General features: G+C 35.0%; 1 protein-coding gene across 6 annotated transcripts in view; it reads right to left on the bottom strand.

Moving 5' to 3' along the window:
- The window catches only part of LOC124428760 (M-phase inducer phosphatase-like), a 64,497-nt gene that overhangs the window by 29,241 nt on the left and 14,747 nt on the right, over window positions 1-20,509 (bottom strand). For all 6 annotated transcript variants that reach the window (XM_046973218.1, XM_046973219.1, XM_046973222.1 and 3 more), the window contains one exon: window positions 13,301-13,343. In XM_046973218.1, the coding sequence (XP_046829174.1) occupies window positions 13,301-13,343 (43 nt within the window). The remainder of the gene's footprint in view (window positions 1-13,300; window positions 13,344-20,509) is intronic.

The following is a 20,509-nucleotide window of genomic DNA, read 5'->3' as shown; positions in this document are numbered from 1 at the left end:
CACATACGAACGCATCTGTGTTGGCAGAATATTATCAACGTATCGAAATTCACGTTAATTCGCTTTGTTTTCTCGAAGGATCGTAACCCTCTTTTCGAGAACCGTTAGTTTCAATCCTTTGAACGCCATCAAACCATTCTTCCTTTCATAAATTAAAAATAAAAAAGAAAAGAAAGAAACATAAAATAAAATAAATAAATTGTGATGATTGTTGAAGAAAAAAAAAAAAAAAGAAAGAAAAACAAAAGAAAAGAGAAAAAAAGAAAAAAGAAGAGAGAAGAAAAAAAGAAAATAAACGAAAACGATCGAATAATAGGATGATACTTGAATACGTTCGAAACGAAATTCGAGAACGAGTGAAGGAATTTTGGCGGGAAACGCAGGCCGGTTTGTCCCGTTTGAGAATCCCTGTCGAAAGAAAGAAAGAAAGACGGCGAGAGAGAGAGAGAGAGAGAGAGAGAGAGAAATATATCTTCTCACGTATCTCAAGAGCTTACCACGTAGCCACGGAACTAAACAGACACAAACGTGACTGCACAGATTCGTCCTACACACACTCTTACATGAATTCATTACTCCCGACCGAAAAAGAGCCCTTCGACCATTACCGTAAAGAGCCAGTCTTGGATCGATGAAGAGAGAGAGAGAGAGAGAGAGAGAGAGAAAGAAAGATAGAGATAGAACCTATACGAACCGCTTCGAGTTTCTACGCCCCGACGCAGTCGTCGGGGGCATAAAAATACCTTTGAAACTTAAATTAACATAACACTATCGTCGAGAGACGTCGTTCCAGCGGTTTGTCTACGAACATGTTCTATCTCGTTCTACCTTCCTTTCTACGTTTTTCTTTACATTCAAAAATCGAGTATAGACGTGGTACATTTACTTACGTAGCACTTACTACACGCGTGTCTATGTTAATTAGCTTAAGTACTCGTACTCTAAAACGAAAATCCGTTTCAACGGAACTATCTTTTATCTTTTATTACTCTCTTTGGATTCTTTTTCCCCTTTTTTTCTTGTTTATAAAAAGTATGGATCTAGTACTCGCGCAATATTTACACGCATGTGTTAATTAGGTTAAGTACTCGTACGCTAAAACGAAAATTTGTTTCAACTTACTTCTATCTTTTATTACTCTTCTTGGATTCTTTTTCTTTTTGTTTAAAAAAGAAAGAGAAGAAGAAAAGGACCGTTTCTTTAAATGTTAATGCCTATACGAAGATAGAATTATCTTTAGACGATTAGATAAACTAGTGTATACGATAATAATGTCGGTTATCCTAACTGAAACCAAACAACCTATAGATATATCATTCATAAAGATTATCGCGTTAATTCTCGTATATAACAAACAAGATTTACCAAATATATTTTCAGATATCTAATTTCGAATGTAATTAGAGATTGGATATTATCCGACGATGACGACGATCTTAAATCATTCGAAAAATAGTCGCGTGTTGGAAAAAGTCAATAAAATATTTATTTATAATCAATCGTTAATTATCATCTAATAAATCTTAACGATGCCCGTTAATTATTCGGAAGGACGTAAATGAATGCACACGTTGATTATTATCTAATGAGTATTAATGATTCTTTGTTAATTGTACGAAAAGATATAAGTCCATGACCTTCGTCAAATGCAATTTTATTCACAATTCGTTTTTGAGAGAAGAAAGAAGAAAAAAGAAAAAGAAAAAAAAAAGGATACGAAAAGAAAAAAGAAAACAGTAATCGATTCGACCAGAAACAATCGAATTATCGAAACGAAATATCGTTTCTTCATGTTTGATTTTTTTTTTGTATTTTCTTTTTCAATGTCGCCTCAAATTTTAAGTGGGCGTAAGTAAGTAAATATTATTTCGAAGAAAACTTTCCAACGAGGGATTATACACACACACGTACATACATACATGTCGAGAAAGAGAGAGACATTTTTCGAAGAGAAGAAAGAAAACGATTATACAAAAGAGAAACGAAAAAGATAAAAGAAAGAAAGAAGGAGGAAGAAGAAGAAACGGAAAAAGAAAAAAAAGAGAAGAGATGAAAAAAGATGAAGAAGATGAAAAGAGTACGATTTTCCGTAAGAACGAGCAAACAAGCGAGCGAACGAACGAACGAACGAGCGGACGAACGAACGAACGAACGAGAAATCCGCGCTTTTCCCTCCAAAACCGGTCAGCTGATGCATGCCGGCACCATGCTAAGGCCAAGGACGAGCGGCGAGCTGGCTACGGCCATTTTTAAATCCCCCTGTGAGCGGCGATTTAAAAGGCCTTCCGACGACCGTGCTCATCCGTAGTCGTTTCTCTCTCTCTCTCTCTCTCTCTCTCTCTCTCTCTCTCTCTCTCTCTCTCTCTTTCTCATTCTTTCTTTCTTTTTCTCCGTTCTTCTTTGACCTACCTCCCCTACCACTACCACCCCACCCCTTCGAGTTCTTCACCCTACCCATCGAGACCCTTCTCTGTCTCTCTCTTTCTTATTTCTCCCTCGCATCTTTTCTCGACGCCCTTTTTCTTATCTTTCTCTCTCTCTCTCTCTCTCTCTCTGCCCTCCCTCCCTCCCTTTTTCTTTCTCTTGAACGTCTCAGCAAATCTTTCCTACCCAACACCGTCGGAGTTTACTCGAAAAATGAGAGAGAGAGAGAGAGAGAAAAGAGAGACTCGTAAAAAGCTCGTCTCATTCTTTTTTCTTTTCTCCTTCGGCATGATTTCGGTTGGGTCCAATCGAGAAGACGAATCTTTCGAAGTAGAAGTGAGAAGGATACAGAAGAGAAAGGTACTCGTCTCGGTTAAGTGGAAAAGAGATGGATAGAGAATCTTCGAGAGAAGAAAAATCGTCTGGAACATACTTGAAAGGGATTCAGCTGTAAATTTTAATTATTATTGTTGTTGTTGTTATTATTATTATTATTATTGTCTTTGTTATTGTTATAGTAGTAGTAATAACAGTAGTAATTGTTGTTATAGTTGTGGTTGTTGCTCTAGTATTGTTGTTGACATTGTTACATTTATCTTCTCAAACTACTTGTGTATCTGATTAGGAATAGGAAATGACGTATACCGTGAGATTTCAAAGAGTGTTTTTTTTTATCTATATCTTTATAGATTATTTAGGAATTTTTTTGTGATTCGCGTTCACGTCTTCAGGATTAATAATTTCCGTAATTGTATTTATGTGCCTTTGGATTTAATTGTAATATGCGGATGAAATGTATTGATTAACGTTATGTGATATGATTCCTTTGATCGATAATACGATACGGAATTATTTCTAATTTTTCTTCATGTTATAACTCTTTTTACCGTCGACACCATTCTTTTATTATTATTTTTATTATTATTATCATTATTATTATTATTCATATTCTTATAATTGACGATTAATAAGATTCGTGTTTTGTTTCTTTCATTTTCATTCGTTCGACGAATGTCGGGGTCTTTTTCTCTTTCTTTCCTTTCTCTTTTTGTTTCCTTTTTTCTTTTTTTCCTTTAAAGAAATCGTACGTCGTACGTAAGTAAGACACGCGTGTTCTCTACAGAGGCGTTAGACGAAAACACAGCAGGAAAAAGAATAGAATAAACACATGTGTTCCTTTCGAAGATTTTTGAAGCGTTAAAGCGACGCATGTACAACGTTGAAATACACTTGTCACTTAGTTTATTCACTAAGTTCTATTTCTTTCGAAATATATACTTACACACTTTTCACCTAATTCCATTCTAATTATCTTGCACATTGAAGGTACATATATATATATACACATATATAGAATCGAATAACAGGTTCAAATAAGTACAATGTGATTCCTCATAGAAAAGAAAAGAAAAAGAAAATAATAGAACAAAATGTGCCTATCCCAGACCTCAATTTTTGAAAGAAAATTGAGTTAGAAGATTCACTGCGTGAGAACTAAAATGTAAATTCATCTGAACGATTTAACGTGTATCTAACGTCTATCGTATTTTTAAACAGTGTTAAACAATCTCAAATAATACATACGATATATACGTATGAACTTGATTTATCATGTTGAGTATATTACAGGACATATATATATATAATAAACGTATAAACTAAAAATGTTTCTCTGCTAATAAGAAAAATTAATTACTATTTTATTCGTCGTACGTACTTCTAAAGGTTCATCGTCATCTTGGTCACAGATTCCGGATTATCCTCGATAGAAAAGAGGACAAAGAGGAAGAAGAAAAAGAAGAAGAAGATGATGATGATGATGATGAAGAAGAAGAGAAACAGAAAAGAAGAGAAACCGGTCTTATGGTAGCTCTGGAACAAGGAAAGGATCCTTCAGGACCATCGACCTTGGCTTTCCCGCCAAAACTCAGCAGCCAAGGGAAGCCTACATATGCGCGAACGTATCGTGAGATAGAGACACGGAGAAAGATATATATATATATATATAAAGAGCGAGAGAGAGAGAGAGAGAAAGAGAAAATATACAGATAAAAAAGAAAGAAAAGAAAGAACGTCGCCGGAAGGGCCAGGCATTGGGCCATGTAAGAATAAGGGCCCTATACTCGTCGACCGCCTTCGCCGATAAATATTGTAAGAGGATGTCAACCTGTTTGTCCGTGTGTAACAGGACTCTCTACAAGAAAGATTTCACCATGGTAAGTCTAATCTTTCCCAGGATTCGAAGACATCTTCCTTCTTTTTCTATCTTTTTCTCTCTCTCTCTCTCTTTCAAAATTTTCAAGAAAGAATACTTAAACCTACTTCCAATCCCTTTACCACCTACTCACATTCCTAGATTTTACTATAAAACTTTTTACAGGGGGAAAAAAAAACATATATATGAACGTTCCTTTCCTTAAAACGAACGAAACAAATGTCAATAAGAACGTTAACAAGTCAAAATTCGTCAATTTTCATTTACACAAAACATTTTCAATGACGTATTTTCAATTACGTCGAACATATCGATCGATGAATTATTCTCGTCCATCTTCTTTCTCTCTTCTTTTGTATTTTTTCTTTCATATTATTTTGTTTTCTTGATATTTTTCATTTTCTTAACTCGTAAGTCCAACGCGTACCCCATATGGCTCTTCTAACAAAGATAGAAACGCGGAAGGATGATAACTGCTAACGTCATGGATGATTCTGCATTTAAATAGAAAAATGAAAAGGATTCTTTGAGCATGGCGCCGAACATAAAAGACATAATAAACATAGGCAGACAGATACCTTTGAAATTAATTCAAATTAATCAAGAAAAGAAGAAGAAAAAAGAAAGAAAGAAAAATTTGTTTCGTACATCCCGAAAAGTCTAAATTAATTTTTGTTCCTCTTTCCCTCGCTTTTTTAAATCGATCCCGCCTTTTTTCCCCTTTCCCTCTACTACCGGCCCCTCCCCCACCATCGTCGACCTCTTCTTCATCCTTCTTTCTCTTTACTTTTTTTTTCAAATGTATCACAGTGTGCACGTCAAAAAGCATTCGCTATGAGTTTAAAGGGACTGATCTATCATTTGAGATTTTCTCCTAAGTACGGATACAACAAACCGGAGAAGCAACAACAGCACAGGTCCCACAGTGAGTAAAAGAGAGAAAAATAGATAGATAGATAGATAGATAGATACATAGATAGATATATAGAGAGAGAAAGATAGAGCGAGGGAGGATGTGAAAGGGAATAGCTGCAGGTTCTATCCTGTGCTTTTTCGAAGGCCCTCTTCCAGGGCAGCCAGGTAAGGACTACTCAAGCAAGGTAAACGGTGCACAGGTATCACACAAACTGGCCAAGATCTTCCCACACCTACCTGAAAACTAAACTCCTGACACTCGAATTCTGATTGGAATTATCATCGTCATCATCATTATCATCATCATCTTCGACGTCATCATTATCTTCGTCGTATTTAGCGGACATCATTGTTTAAGAGAAATATGAAAAATTGTGAGGAGGAGGAAAAAATAAAAAAAAGAAAACAAAAAACAAATGCACAGATTATGACGATTTCTTTGATAGATGGAAGACTGACTCTCTCTCTCTCTCTCTCTCTCTTCCTCTCGTTGAATTTTTAAAGATATATATATATATATATATATATGCAAGTATATTTACGAAGTAATGTATGTAGATAATAAAGAATTGACACGATAATCGATATGCATAATAATGAACTAATGCAATTATTCTTAATAATATTTCATAATTGTCGTTTAATGACTTTTGTCAAAACCTGCTGGGGCTTGGTTGGTCGCGTAGGCGTCTTTAGAGTATAGCGTTCCTGGAAAAAGGATTACATAAAACCAAATAAACCGGAGGGGATGAGAGAAAGAGGACAGAGAGAACAAAAGAGAAAAAGAGAGAGAAAATGAGAAAGACAGAAACAGAGAGGCAGAGAGAGACAGAGAGAGAGAGAACGAGTGGGAGATGTGAGACCACCAGAGTCCAAACGATCAGCTGAGAAGCTCGAGAGAGATGGGATCATGAGTGGGAGCGAGATGATGTGATACTTGCTTTTTCTCTCTCTCTTTCTCTCTCTCTCTGTTGGCGCTAGTCTCCTTAGGAACTGGTTCCCGTCTTGGCGGGAAACGTCCAACCAATCGGGAATCGAGAAGGAACGTTCGCCGCGGTTCTGGGCTATGGAATGCCGAGACGTTCGTTCAGTGAGAAGCTTCCGACGATTCTTGGAACGAGCACGAAGCATTTGCATTCACAAAGGAACGCATGTAGATTCTCAACACGTATCGCGCCTATAGAAAGAGAGAGAGAGAACCATTCTCCACCTTCTTTCGTCGTATCGGTTTTTGACCTTTGTTGCTTTTTTCTCTCTCTTTCTCTCTCTTAATTCTATTTCTATTTCTATCTCTATCTCCATCTCTCTCTCTCTCTCTCTCTCTCTCTCTCTCTCTCTATCACGTATTTTCTTTGATGTATACCTAACAGGACTATGAACGAAATTGTTATCGAGTTATCAAACGTGTCCGCGTTCAAACTTGATTCCCTTTAATATTTTTTACGTAAAAAATCAAAGCTTATTTAGATTAAAAACATTCTTTATATACATATAAATGTATCTATTTATATGTAAGTATTTATATATAACTTAAATTAAATGAAACATCCTGTAGAATTAGAAACTAACTGTTACGACGTGCTCCCGCGACGAAATCCGAAACAAAGATCGCCATTTTGCGTGACAAGAAGAACTCCTCCTCTTCCCACCTTCCCCTCCACATCTCATCAGCTACTATACAACTTAGATGGCTTGTACTTATGTTTAAGTACAGTATGTATGTATTTATGTAAGTATGTACGTGTGTGTACACCTATATACACATATATATAGTACGTGTGATCGTGTTTCGCGATAATGAAATTCCTTTCTGACGATAGTTATAAAAGCGAGTTTAGAGTTAGAAAATAGGAATGTTAGGAATCGTGAAACATAATTGATTCGTTTCTGGCGTCTCTCTATTGATAGATAAAAAAAAAGAGGGACGAAGAGGGAAAGAGAACAAGATGGATTTCTCCACTCATCGATAAATCCAAAAAAAAAAAAAAAAAAGAGAAAAAGAAAGAAAGAAAGAAAGAAAAAAAAAGAAAATAGCTATCCTATCTACGAGTTCTCTCATTCCGTATGCATGCACGCAAACACGCTTATCTGCGGCCTATATCGTGTACAGCAAACGATAACGCATGGCTCTACTACTCGAAGGGCAGCTCTCTCTGAAACCTCTCATTTATCGTACCGAGATAACATTTAAAAAATCGATGATCTTATAATATACACCGTCTTTTAGTTACACCGTGTACCTCCGTGTAAAAGACGAATAAAAAGAGGAAAAAAGAAAGAAAGGAAATGCGATCATTTCTTGCAAAAAAAAAAGAAAAGAATTTATATATATATATATAAAACGTTCGATTAAAACTCACTCGCGTGTGAGTTTTAAAAAGTTTTTTCATTATCTTCCTTTTTCTTCTTTTTCTTTTTTGTTGACTACTTATCGTCCATGGGACGATCTTTTGTTTTTTCTCTTATTTTCGTTTTCTCTTTCGATCCTTTTACTTTTATTTTCAAGGATCTTATTTACTTTTTGATTATTGATTCTTGATGTTTGTTAAAATGAAATTTGATAAAGTAAAATTGATCGTATGACAAATACAAAAGGAGAAAAGAAAAATAAAATAAATGATAAAAAATAATGCCCTTTCTCGCCCTTCTTTTTTCTTTCTTTTGCGAAATATCAATGAAATAATTTATCAAAGTATGAAAATAAATAAATAAACAATTTATTAGTCGGTGTTTATATGGGTTGCGTCGCCTTTTCAAAATATATTTTCAAAAGATTTTCGGTTAAGAACGAGAGCGTTATTGTGGCTCACGGAGCCACGTTGTCCACAACAGCACCCACATCCTGTTATACTCCGTGAACGTTATATAGTATAGTGTTACGAAAAGACGATAGTAGTTTGATATCGAAAGGTATATGTAATATATCATCGGTAGGGGAGGAAGAAAAAAGAAAAATGTTCGACAAAGACGCGAAAGTGTAGATAAATTTTTCGAGAGTTATTTCTCTCTCTTTTATTATTATTTTTTCCGCTTTTTTTTATATCGATGATTTCGCTTCTGTTACAAAAATTATTAATATTTTTTCCAAATTTTCTCTGACGAATGAGTGAGAAAGAAAGAAAGAAATATGTTCGACCGTAGCGATTTGTTATCGGTTCTTGGGCATCGATTTCTTTCAAAAAAAAAAAAAAAAAAAAAAAAAAAAAAAAAAAAAAAAAAAAAAACATAAGAATAAAAAGGAAAGATCGAAAAGATAAAAGTGAAATCATTCAAAATAAATAAAATCGAACGAGTAAAAAATTAAGAAGAAAAAAAAGAGTCATCGTAAATAGAAAAAAAATTCAAGGAGATCAAAAATCAAGGAAATAAAATGGTGAAAAATCAAATAAAGCGAATGAAGAGTGATGATACCAAATAAAAGAAAATAAAGAGAAGAAAAGAACAAAAATGGCTGAGTAACGGAATAGCAAAGTCATCCTGTTAGTTTTCTCTCCAACTACGTATCATCTTTCGCTGCACTTGCAGCCAACCATTTCTCTCTATTTTTACCCTATTCAGCTATCTAGCTATCTAGATACATTCCTCTCGAAGGCTTACATAAAAGACCTGGCCGCTTTCGTTCCGGTAGATCCTCTTCGTTAGGATTATAATTACTCAAGGAATGACTTATTAGAGCGAGCGAGCGAGAAAAAAAGAAAAGAAATAAATAAATAAAAATAATCGGAGGACAAATAAATAAAAGAGAAGAATCGTTCCGTATGATGGTACTTCCTTATTATTGTTCATATTATTTATATTTCTTTTTGTTATTTTGGAAAGTCATACTTACGTCATTAATTTCTACGCGTTTAGAGAAAACTTATTAACTCTCGACAAAACAAAAATATCAATATTAAATGAAAAATAAGGTTAATCGATATTAAATAATAATAATAATAACAACAACAACGACGACGACGATCTCCGTGTGTTCACGAAAGGCGTGACGTTACGTCGGTACCGTTACGGTCTGTCATACATTAGAAACTTTACTCTTGCTCTTCGAAGCCGAGTTCACAGCAATAAAGAATAAAAGGAGCAACACGCCTAAGACGACTAAGCGCCAAGTGCTCGAGCCATTTTCCGGCTCGCGACTTTGAGAAGGACAACGGAGAGAGACAGAGACAGACAGAAAGAGAATCTGTGTGAGAGAGAAAGAGAGAGAAGAACGTGCTGCGAACAAGGACGGTAAGATGACGAGAACTCGTGGAAGAAGTAGGGAGGATGGACCTCGTGAGATTCGATGAATGAACGAAGTCATGAATGAACGCGGAACCCTCCTCGTACCGGTATAGGTATACAGACATTCGGTACCTACGCGTCAGCGTGAGCTACATGAAAGCCATCAGTGTGCCACTTTCTGCTCGAAAAGAAAAAGAGAAAAACTTTAGAAGGCTTTTAAAACCTTTCGATATAGTTAAGAGAGAGAAGTAACGAGTGAAATATCTTTTAAAATCGTTCGAATGAACAAATTTTTAATCAATTCGCGAAGAGAAAAAGAAAGAAAAGTAATTTCGCCCGAGATATGTCTCAATGAAAATTATTTTTCATAGATTTAGTGTACTTATTTTAATCGATCGCTAAATTGTGTTTAATTTTTATTAAAAAAAATTCGATCTATAAAAAGAAATGGATAAAAAAAAAGAAAAAAAAAAAAAAAAAGAAAAGAAAAAATGTTTGAAGTATTCCAGCAAAACGTACGATCCAGTTAACCGGATTTTGTTCTCCGAGAAACCTGAATGCATGAAGAATAATAAATAATCGTATGAAAGGGTTCTACTTCCTGTCAAAAGAAGAAACACGTTTCCCTCGAAGAAGAAGAATTTTGTCTATAGTCTTCGAACGACCATTTTGAAGGGTGGAGGGTAAGAGAGGAATAGTTTAGAAACTATAGCTAAGGTAGTTCTCCTCTCGCCTTTTCTATTTTCTTCCTTCGCGAATTTTGTAACACGACGAGATAGAGCCTCGCCTCGAGACACGGTCGAGAAAGAAGACTTTCGTAAAAATGGCCATTACTTTTCAACTATGTTCTCTTCTCTCTACTCTCTAGTAAAGACAGCAAATAGAAAATAGAAAAGGAAAAATTTGAAACACAGCGGTAACGTAGAATTGTAAACGTTTCGTATACGCTGTAAGGGTACAATTGAGAAACTCAGCATGCTTCATGTGCGACTTCATGCCTGTACCCTTTAAAAGAAAAGAATAAAGATAAAGATAAGAACAAAAAAGATAAAAAAAGAGAACAAAAAAAAAAAAGAAAAGAAAAAAGAATGTAGAAAAAAATGTACCACTTTATATTATCCTCGAGAACATTCATTCTTCTTTTATATCCTTGAAAAAGACAATGAAGATCGTTTGACCATTTGAAAAATTTAATACTTTTATTTTTATTGGTTTTTTTCTTTTTTTTTTTCTTTTCTTTTCTTTTTTAAGTAATCGTAAGATACGAGTCAATTTAAAAAATGATCATTCGAAGCTGAGCAATCTTCGTTATCCGATATTTTCGTTCGTTCGTTCGTTCGTTCTGCTCTTGTTTCTTTTTCTTTTCTGTTTATTTCTGTTTTTTCCCCCCTCTCCCGACATTCTTCTGTCCTGCACTTGCTTTTGTTTCTTCTATACCAACTCTTTTTTCTACTTTTTAATTATAACCTTCTAATTATTATTCGACGACGAGGTACCTTTTGTCCTCTTTCAATTTTCTTTTCTTCTTTCGCATTATTTCTTTTTGTTTTTCTTTTCTTTTCTTTTCTTTTTTATCCTTTCTCGTCGCACCGACCGATAAAAGGATTTCCGGTTGTTGGATCGACTGGAGCAAAGGCTCCTCTACTACTACTTCCTTTTATATTTCGATCGCAATTGTAAGCAACTCACACGCTTGAACGAGCGTAGAGCTCGTTCGTACGAATAAGACAAAGTTCGTACGCGAGGACGAGCCATCGTAGAGCAACCTTATAGGTTTTGAACCTTTGGTAAGTTGAACCATACGAAACAACCTAATTGTTAAATAAAGATATAAAACGGCCTATACGGTGATTCCTTTCAATCATTGTCACAAAGTCCCCGTACCTGTAGGCGGTTTTCTATGATTCACACAAAACCCTTAGCCCCTTTAAAGATACCTACCGGACTCATATTCCCACCAAACCAGACATTTATCTTTTTTCTTTCCTCCTAGATATTTCAAAGATAAGAGAAGAGATATATCGCGATTGTTAAAAGTAACGGGAGACGATATAACATTTACAAGATTAATTTGTCAATTACAAATGTACACTCTCCGATGGCTAAAAAAGTCCCTAGATTATTTCGAGTATTAATTTTCCTTCTCCCGATAATTTTCTTTTTCTTCTTTTTTATTGTCAAATTACAACACTCCAAATTACAAAAAAAATATATATATATATACACGTATATATTTATTACATATGTATATATTTTAGCCTTTTTATCGAAATACGAAGAAACGAATGCAACCCTCTTTTATGATACTTCCGAGAAAACGAAAACCGTAGTTTTCTTGAAGTACCTAAAAGGTAAGGTGAGAAAGAAAGAGATAGAAAAAAGAAAAAGAAAAAAAATTCCGAAGAAGAAGAAAAGTTTGAGGTCGCGAAATACTTAAGAAACGGTATTAGCGTGGCTTTTCAGTGCTTCGGTAGAAGGATCAAGATGCCGCACGAAAAGATCCTCGTTTTTCCTAGGATTTTAAAAATATTTCAAATATTTCTACAAAATCTACGTGTCCCATTCTTACGTTCCATTGTATGTCTATAATAGATATGTGTGCGTGGGTACGATCATACGACACTCACATTCAATGGTGAAGGGAAAAAAAGAAAACATTTTCCTAATGATCGTCTCTTTAAAAAAGTCTTTTAAATAGACAAGACACATTACTTTGCCTGAGACGATCGATCAAAAAAAAAAAGAAACAAAGAAAAAGAAAAAAGAAAAGTACTTAAATATTGATACTGTTTGATGTTAAAAAAATCAGGGATTACATCGACAGAGATTTTCGAAATACAAAAAGCAGAAACGATAAATACAAATTACTTGTATTCATCGTTTCCTTTCATAGGAAAGAGAGAGAAAGAGAGATAGGAGGGGGTAAAAAGGGAAACATTAATGGACCCCTATAGAGAGACATTAATCTGAAAAGAATCGTTAGGAATGCGGGCTTTCGACGGGATTAAAATAAATTTATGAATAGGTAAAGTAGAGTATAGCTTTCAAGTTCTTCGCTATTATGATACAATCGACAATGTAATTGTGATAATATACACATATATACGTACATACATATGTATGTATATGCTAGATGTCGAATTTCTTGTAAACGATGTGTAACAGCCATTTTTCTTTACCAGATATAACTTTGATTACAAAAAAAAAAAACTATTACCACAACTGAACATTGGGGGAAAAAAAGAAAAACAACTTTTTGATCTTCGAAAAGATGACGAGTAAAAAGAAAAGAAAAGAAGAAATATGTTAACATGCATGTCACAGCTGAATTCAAAGCAGTAGAAAATTTTCTTAACAAATTATCTTGTAATTCCACAATATTAATCGTCAAGTTCCTAGGTATCTATGAACAAACACTCTATATATATATATATATGTATACATGTATATATATATATGTGTGTGTGTGATCATGTATGTATATTAGCAAGCGGCTAGAACAAGTTGCTGATAAGTATCACTTACCTTTGTTCTTTTCCCACATTCGGCGAGATTACCTTGGACAAATCTGAAATAAGAAAAAGAAAGAAATAATAATAATGATAATGTAGTTACATAAAGATAATGAGATTAAAATTACTATGTGGAAATACATATTTGATGAATTGTATTCGAGTTGAATAAGTACGTACAATAAAGTGTAACATATAGTAAAGTGCTTTTTACAAGAGAATAACTGTTTTTGTAATATTCGGCCGAACGACTTGATTTTTTTCTTCCTCTTTTCTTTTTGGACGTGTAAAGTCAAAAGTAAATTGTTTTTTCTTTTTTTTTAATTCTAATCGGTCATAATCGCGAACAAAAAAATAAAAGACACTTTTACGACTTTTTTTTATCTAGCCACATTGTGGCACTGTTCACAGTGAACATTCACGTAACATATTTTGAAAACTTATGTCATTTATATATATATATATATCTATGTACAGAGTGGTCAAAAAAAAGAGTCTGATAATTTGAAGGCTTAAACGAAAAAAAATGAAAAGAACAAGTCGTTTGGTCGAATCTTAAAAAAAAAAAAACATGATTTATCCCGTTGTAAAGATCGTGTTTTGCCCATACATATACTTACTGTATACGCAGATAAATAGACAGAATACATACATATATCAGTGTGATGAATAAAGACTAAATGAGATCGCAAGATGTCGACACAAAAGGGAGCGGGAGGGAGGGTGTTAGGGTGGTAGGAGGGAGGGGACGGGGAAAGTTCGATCGTCCAACAGATCTCTTCATGCTTTACCGAGAACACATGTTCTCTCCCATATGTGCTGATGCCCGCATCAGACGAATTACTATGTTCCGTTGACCGCATGCACAAACGACGACGACGACGAGAACGAGGACGATGACGAGGACGATGACGATGACGATGACGACGACGACGACGACGAAAGATGCACGAAATCGGGTTAGAAAAAAAGAAGAAATAAATAAAGAGAGAAAATCACGCGGATTCGCGGTTACTCCTTGGTGTTCTTTGATGAAATGAATGCGAGATGCGATTATTCTTCATGAATCAGAGAGAAAAAAAAATAACAACGACGACGACGACGACGACGACAACAGCAACAACTACTTTTGACTATCGGCAAAGTGCATCGACAAGTGAAATGATTATTATTGGACGGTAGGATATATGTAATTACGTATAGACCTTTCGTTAAATTTCATATTTATATTCTTTCTTACCATATACTTACCATCACAGATTCCATTCTAACAGATGTTCTCAATTGCTATTAAGATTGCTACAGTCAATTACTATTAGAGTCGAGGGCTACCAAATATAGTATATCTTCTTTTTTTTTTTTTTTCTTTATATGAAATACGTCGAAATTAGAAGAAGAAATATTTTTTTTCATCGAAATTCGCCCTCTCCTTCATCATCCATCCCCCCTCCAAAAAAAGAAAAATACGAGTTACAATGCTTTAAAAAAAAAAAAAAAATATATATATATATATACCGTTTTCAACAAAACAAAGAAAACCTTCTTTTTCAAAAATTACCATTATCAGAGAAGAATCGCTATTATCAAGTATTCAATAATTAATTAGCCTTCTCTCGAAAAGAATATTTTGTAAAATTTACTTCATTATCGTAAAATTCAAATTCGTTCAGAGAAAAAAAAGAGAGAGAGAGAGAGAGAGAGAGAGAGAGAGACGAATGAAGGAGGATGTAGAAGGGTGGAAATATATTTCTCTATAAATCGATTTAACAACTCGGGCACAAAGCTTAATACATACAAAGGGATAAATGAACACAACTGTGAATGAATCACGCGATCTACCGGCTGCCGCCGTTCATCTCTCTTCTTCTCCTCCACCTCCTCCTCCTTCTCACCCTCCCTTCTTCCCACAACCCCTATCATTCGCCGTTTCATCTTTCTGTACGTGAGTACGTACAGAAAGCTAGTACGTACGTACGTACGTACCTAGGTACGTAGTACTGACATACGTCTCGATATTATACGAACGAAGGCTATTAAACGGAGAGGGATGGTCTTTTACCCCCGGGTACACCCTTAAATGCGATCCCTTAACGAATCGGTTCTAAACCGTACGATCGACCTTACCAAATTTATTTTTCTCAACGGTCTCTTTCTCTCTTTTTGGGTCGATACTTCGTTTGTCAACCTTTGATTTAAATTTTCTTTTCTTCTCTCTTTTTATTCATACGTAACGAGCTAACATAAAATACGCCAAAGATATTCTAATTATATTCTAATTATACGTCCATTCATTTATTATATTAATTTCTATATTATAAATAATTTATATAATTTTGTTAATTGAAAACAAACGAAGACTATCGTTCATAAATTTTGTTAATAACAAATCATACAAATAGTAATCCAATCACTTACGATGAGTTTATGAATTTACTCTTTAAAGCTTTCTATCTACGTATCTGATACATCCTTTTTTCTCTTTCTCTCTCTCTCTCTCTCTCTCTCTCTCTCTCTCTCTCTCTCTCTTTAAAACTTTGTCAGACCTAGGTCGAAGAATTGAAGGTAAAGAAAAGATAAACGGCAAGCTAAGTTGCATCTGCAAGCCATGTGAATCTTTCCTGTGGTATAAGAAAATAGTTATGGATGTTAAGTTTCCAGGGATTAAAGTAGTTTTTAACTTGAAGGTTAAGAAACAACATGAACGTAGTACAGTATTGGTGTTTAGCCACGTTAGAAACGTCCAACCATAGAAAAGAATTCTTGTCACCTTTGTAAAAATTTCATTGTCTCTTTTGACTTTCGACGAGATAATTTTCTCGACGAAATTTTCGCATGAAAGAAAAAAGAAAAGATATGGAAAGAACAGAAAAAAAAAGAAAAGAAAATATTTTCCAATGTTCGTAAGTAAACGAGACCAGATAAAATGAAGGATAGCTCGCTGGACCGGAAGAGGTTGGAATTATACGGCCGATTAATTTAATTGTTTCATTGCGAACGCGTAGGGAGAGAGAGAGAAAGAGAGAGAAGGTAGGGAGAAAATATAGGGAGAAGGGAGGAGAAAGGAGGAAGGAGGATGAGAGAATTACCAGCTCGTACTCGAGGACAGGAAGAATGTGATATTCGAACTTCGTATGGATCAGTGTTATAGAACGAAAGCATGGGTGTGTCTGTGGGAGATATTACCAAACATAAAATCAAGAGAAAGGGAAGGGGGTAGTGGGAGATCGTGCATTCGAAGCTTGATCATCTTGTCGCATATGCGCCCAGAGATATATCACATGTGCCGCCCTTTTTACTATATATATATATATATATGTGTGTAAGCATCAAGCAGTGTGTAGGAAGTAAACACAAATGTGATATTTCGTACGGTCCTGTTCTCTGTACACTGAATAAATATCATCAAAATCCACGCTCTGACTCGTAAAAAGAAAGAAAGAGAGAGAGGAGAGAGAGAGAGAGAAGGGGAAAGAAAAAATAGACGAGAACCACAAGAGGAAGAGGACCCAACACTTCGTAAAAAAAAGAGAGAGAGAAAAAAAAAGAAAAAAATTTTGAACATTCGTTACGATTCAGTTACGACCAATTTCGTATATATGTATGTATGTATGTAATTAAACACCCACACGAAAATATTGTAACAATAGGAAATCTAAAAATTTATATATATATACGTAAACGTGCTGTATCTTCTAAACGTTTAAAAATAATTAAAAATGTTATTAGGTCAAAGATGAATTATTTATATAGATCTATCACCAAGTGTTAATGAACGAGTAATATCACATGTAATACTTACTAATGAAAATCTTAATTTTATATCAATATTGGTAATTAATATTAATAGCCGTAGGTTCATGTTTATCAAAATAATTCAGAAAAAAATTCAGCTACGATAACTTCCTAAGTTTAAGACATAAGTATGTTAATACTTTTATATAGAGCATAAAAAACTGCATCGACTGATGCAATCAAAAGTGTAGATTTCCATTTAAGAAAAAATAGTACAGTTGCATTTTTCTGGTTTCCAAGCCAAATCAATTGACTCCACTTTTTCAATTTTTAATAATTATATATATATATATATAATTAGAACAAAAATGACGTCCTTTGAGGGGACTTGGCGAAACCTTTCCCGCGCAAAACCTGGGCCTTAGCAACCGGAGGGAAGCACGTCTCGCACTAGTTTCCCGCGTTTTTATTCTCTCTCTCTCTCTCCCCCCCCCCCTCTCTCTCTCTTTCTTCGTTGAAGCGATATAAAAGATAGGCATTCTCGGCCAACGAAGAAGGTCCAACCACATAAAATACTCCGCCGATGTGTTTCTGTTAAACGAAAGCGAATTCGAACTCGTGTCTTCAGGCCTCCTCCCTTTTGGACCATCCTTAGGTTTATACCATCACTTTTACCGACCGAGTAGTTGTTAGTCTTGTCTTCGACTGAAAGCCGATAAAGTCAAAACCACATGATCTGAGTTAGAATGTTCCAGGAGTCGGACTACTGCTGTTCCACTGTTTAAAATTATCGACTATGGTATAGCAAGTGGTACAATAACGACTTGGTCGTCATACAAATTTTTTACGAAATTGGAATTGTTGTTGTTGTTGTCTTTGATAAAAAGTCAACAAGAAAAAAGGAAAGAAAAAGAATGGCTGGTAAAATAATCCAACATCATATATTAATTTCTTAAAACAGCGATGAACTAATAATAACAATAATAATAATAATAATAATTATAATATTTTTCCTCATTCATAGAACGGGGAAGAAGAGAGGAAACGTTATGGGTATCATAAAAATGGATAACACATGGCGCATGGTATGTATGGTTACAGATACGGAACCATCGAGGAGTATCGAGGGGAGAAAGAGACTAGGGGTGACGAAGTGGAGAGGTTAAGGTGAGGTAATTCCGAATACATATATATATATTTACGTAGTCGAGGAGACCATGATAAGAGGAAGAAAGACGGGAAGAGGCCTTCGCCATGACAGACTTCCGGAGGAAGTCGAGGCATCGCGCGTGACACGCGCCCTCCAAGTTCACCTAGTTCCTTAATCTTTCTCTCTCTTTCGTGGACATATGCCTTCGTAATCGCATAGATAATCACATAGATGATCAGACATGGCCTTTGGCACGACATAAATAAACGATTACTATTATAATCAAACGAGCTTATTATATTCATCTAACCATATCGTAGATACGTATATCAAGGTTGATGGAAAATACGAAAAAAGAAAAATAAAGATATAAAGAGAAGAGAAAAAAATGGTACTCATCGATGCATAATAATAATAATAATAATAATAATAATAATATCGTATTTGTGAGAAGTTTCGAAATAAGTGAATCGTGACGTTTCACAAAAGGGGGGAAGAAGTCGTAAATAAAATAAAAAGGAAGCGCTTTCAGCTGTGATTCCTTCCTGAAGAGTCTACGATACGCGGGTTATGGCGGATGGAAACGTTTCATCGTTTCTTCAACGTTTCTCCTCATCCTGGCACGGACGATATCACGTTTACGTGTGTAAAAGCCTTCTTCCCTTTACTTTTTTTACTCCCTCGTAACAAACACACACACACACATAAACATACATGCGTGTTCTCACATACGTAAACACAGTTACAGACGCAGAGACAGACGTCTACCTTGCAAAAGGAAACCTTAAACCGGTATTGCGGTTTATACGCATTCGAGGAGTACGGATTTTACGGATACTACGACGTTACAACTGGACATCTCTTTACGAGATTTAACACTATTTCTTTCTGCATATATTTTAACGCAAAGATATTTAATTAATGATCTTGTTTCCTCTTTTTTTTCTTTCCATTTTAAAAGTTCAAGAAAAAAAAAAAAGAAAAAGGAAAAAAAATGATTTCTTTCATAAAAAACATTCGGTATGTTTCCTGTTAAAATGTGCCTCCATAGGTCCCAGAACATAATCGACCAACCGAATATCTATAAAGTTATATATGTATGTATGTATGTATCTCGTTCTTGAACCAAATCTGTCGAGCATATGGAATAACGTAAAGAACGAAACGCGTCTTCTGCGTCTCGTTGTCCTAGCTCAATATAGAAACTGCAGACAGAAAGAGAGAGAGAGGAAGAGAGACCCCTCTAATATGACGATACCAAGGAACGACTAAATATAAATCGTAATATACCATCCTTGGAGGGATCGTTAGGATGTGAGAATCAAATACGGGCATCTAATTTTAGAGTAACTGTCTTTCAGCATCCGTTGGAATTCAAACTTCAAAGTTATCCTATTCAATCCAGTAAATAATTTTAATTAACCTATCTATTAGACATACGTTCGTTCGTTCGTTCGTTCGTTCGTTCGTTCGTTCGTTCGCCGAGATAATGATGAAATTTGTTTTCCCTTTTTTATATATATGTATATACATATAAAGACGATAAAAAAAAGAGAGAGAGAGATATAGAAAACTAAGGGATGATGATAATACTCGCTAGCCTATATCGCGCACGTGCGTGCACTTACGCACACAGACAGATAGAGAAAGAGAGAAAAAAATCATATGTGTATTCGTAGCGCTAACATGTGCCTGCCATTGTTATCGACAGACAATGTGACTAGGAAACGCAAGTGAACGTACGGAACGTACGTGAACGTACAACTGATTACAAAGAACTCTTAGGCGTGTTCGAAATCACAGGGTGGTGTCCAATATACCTACATTCATACATAAACACACATACTTAGACACACGCGCGTGTATATATACATAGCGACGCGTGGAATAATCGATATAATAACGAGCTGCTCGAAGGTACCCTGTTCGTTGACTCTCGACGTCACTGGCGTACAAACCTTTAAATCTTAATCTTCTATTAACGTACGAAATTATTCCTTATCTCGCGTTGATATCTATTAACGATTAAAAAAAAAAAAAAAAAAAACAGAAGTAAAGTAACAAAAACAAAAAATTATTTGACCTGCTCTCGAATTCTCATTGGATCGAAAAAAGAAAAACATTCGCAAGACAATTTTCTTAAAAGAAAAAAAGAAAAAAAGTGGTGATAATAATAGGGTGAAAAGAAAGGAAGAAGGAGAAGATGAAAGGTTGAAAACGAACATTTCCCTATGAAGAGAAGATCCTTCAGGCCTCCGTTAACGTTCTCTCTTGAAGAAAAAGGGCGAAATAATCGTCCTGGAATATATCGGCCAACCGAAGAATTTATTCACCCTCGAG

Source organism: Vespa crabro, chromosome 13 (genome assembly GCF_910589235.1).
Source record: "Vespa crabro chromosome 13, iyVesCrab1.2, whole genome shotgun sequence".
Classification (NCBI taxonomy): domain Eukaryota; kingdom Metazoa; phylum Arthropoda; class Insecta; order Hymenoptera; family Vespidae; genus Vespa; species Vespa crabro.
This window is presented reverse-complemented; position numbering and strand designations above follow the sequence as displayed.